The following is a 2,500-nucleotide window of genomic DNA, read 5'->3' as shown; positions in this document are numbered from 1 at the left end:
ATATCACCATCCAAACGTAGCCAGTGGCACGTAAAAAGCACCATCCAAACATGGTCATTGCCAGGTCTGCCTGACTAGGGAAGAATGGAAAATTCTTTGATGTTTCAAGCCTACACTCTTCCAAAGAAAGAGTTGAGAAGCAAAAAAAAATGGCCCAATGAAATTGTTGTTGTTAGGTGGAGGGTGACTACAGGTTGAGAAGCTTGTTTGCCAACTAGGCAGTTTGGGGGTTCAGCCCCACTGCATGGTATTCAGAGCAGGTGTCCATAGGTGCAGACATCGTTGCGTACCTGAGAAGCTTGCTTCCCAGCCATGTGCTTCGCAGTTTCTCAACTTAACCTCAGAACTTATGTCTTGACATGAAATACATACACCATGGCGTTTTCTAGTTCATAAGTGATGCTAGAAAGTTAGGCCTTAAGATTCCACAGAACCTGACACAGCTGGGCACAAATCAGACCACGATGGGGGTGGGGGTGAGGTACCATACCATCAGGGTGGGAAGGTGGTACCCTTAACAAAATTTTACACAGCTCCTAAAACTGGCGGGCGAAAAGGAGTAAGTCATCCTCAAACCAGCGGCACCCCAACGCCCATTAATCCCTACAAGCACCCTTAGCCCTTATAATAATACCCCAACCCCCTACAAATCCCTTCCTCCTATCTGCAACAAACTGCCTGACCAAAATGAATGAAAGACGTACAAACAATGAGAGAGAAAGAACCGACCAACCTGTAAATAATTGAGACTACAATCGACAGCCGTACATACGATTTCCAGTGAGGGCAGCTTGTTGTGGGTGGCACTGTGACGCAGTTCTATCAACCATTCAGGAAGACCGAGCTGTGAATAAAAATATCCATAAATATAATTCGAACATAAAAATGTTGGGCCAGAAATAAATAATTCGCCCCGGGTTAAATAACGTTTAATCCTCAACGGGCAAGTGTCTTCTGCTATAGCCCCGGGCCAACCAAAGCCTTGTGAGTGGGTTTGGTAGACGGAAACTGAAAGAAGCCCGTCGTATATATGTATATATATATATATATATATATATATATATATATATATATATATATATATATGCGTGTTTGTGTGTCTGTGTTTGTCCCCCTAGCATTGCTTGACAACCGATGCTGGTGTGTTTATGTCCCCGTCACTTAGCGGTTCGGCAAAAGAGACCGATAGAATAAGTACTGGGCTTACAAAGAATAAGTCCCGGGGTCGATTTGCTCGACTAAAGGTGGTGCTCCAACATGGCCGCAGTCAAATGACTGAAACAAGTAAAAGAGAAAAAAAAGAGTATTCGGACAGCAAGAGAAACAAAAATTTTTTTTAAATATTAAAAGTCTGGTGATTATCTCCCTTTAGGCATTAAACCATCGACGCCATGTTTTATGCTTCTAAGATCTTAAAATAATAATAATGAAATTATTGTATTTAGTGCTCAGGTGCACCACAACTTATCAAAAGTGCATATAAAGCATATGCAGTAATGTACAAATGTCTGTGAAGCGAACAGTGTATGAGTCAGATACATGTTTGCTTGTGTGTGGAGGGCAGAAAATCAGGTGTAATGTTGGCGAATCTCAGGAAGCATGGAAGTTTTGAAGGATGCAGTGCTCCGACAACTAACAACTGATGCCAGCAGTTTGTTCCATGCTTCAGCAACTCTCAGCGTGAAAAAATGTTTCCTGAAGTCATGGGAGCTGTGCTGTTTTCTGACTTTGTAAACATGTCCACGGGTTGATGTGGTCGCCTCCAGCAGAAATAGCAGCCATATCACCTTCAAATCCTACCGTAACATTTTAAGAAAAGGAACAGGTAGACAAAATAATGCTAGATGCATTATGTCAGAGACAAAAATAAGAAAGAAAGGAGCAGTCATACCCCTAAAAAGTTTTAGTAGAGATTGTTGAAAAATTTCTACAACTTCACCAACCCCATTTTCTAGACCCCTAATTCCCTCCAATTGCAAATCCCATGGATTACTATGTGTGAGGTATGGTTGAGAAAGACACTGTCCATTCTGCTTGTTACATCAAGGCCAAGATCATGAAGGTGTTTGAAGATCTTCCCAGGGGTAGTGAGGAATGCATGTGCCAAGTTCCAGAGCCTTCTGAAGGGAGGCCATGGTGGGAACTGTGGGCAGCTTTTTTTTAATAAACTGTTGTCTCCAAGCCATGATTTAGTCAATGTTTTTTTTTTAATGTTTTAAAGGTAGAAGAGTTCAGTTTGTTGGACATTGTTGTAGAGCTGAAAAAGAGGTAATTTCTACTCTTCTCCTCTGGAAGCCATCTACTCGCAATACTAGAGGGCGCACACTCTCCTACCCTGATGTAATCTCCAAGGATACAGGCATCCAGCAACAGGACCTCCGTAATGCCATGATGGACCGTGAAGTCAGGCGTAGCATGGTAAATTCCATTGTCTCAACCACGGTCGAACAATGATGATGATGTGTCTTCTACTATAGCCTTGGGCTGACCAAAACCTTGT

General features: G+C 42.4%; 1 protein-coding gene across 1 annotated transcript in view; it reads right to left on the bottom strand.

Annotated features, from left to right (window-relative positions):
* The window catches only part of LOC115219840 (ribosomal biogenesis protein LAS1L), a 46,419-nt gene that overhangs the window by 34,781 nt on the left and 9,138 nt on the right, over positions 1 to 2,500 (bottom strand). The window contains exon 5 of the mRNA XM_029790126.2: positions 734 to 844. Within this exon, the coding sequence (XP_029645986.1) occupies positions 734 to 844 (111 nt within the window). The remainder of the gene's footprint in view (positions 1 to 733; positions 845 to 2,500) is intronic.

The sequence above is a fragment of the Octopus sinensis genome, linkage group LG15 (assembly GCF_006345805.1).
Source record: "Octopus sinensis linkage group LG15, ASM634580v1, whole genome shotgun sequence".
Lineage (NCBI taxonomy): Eukaryota > Metazoa > Mollusca > Cephalopoda > Octopoda > Octopodidae > Octopus > Octopus sinensis.
Note: the sequence above shows the minus strand (reverse complement) of the source record. Positions and strands in the feature narration are given on the sequence as shown.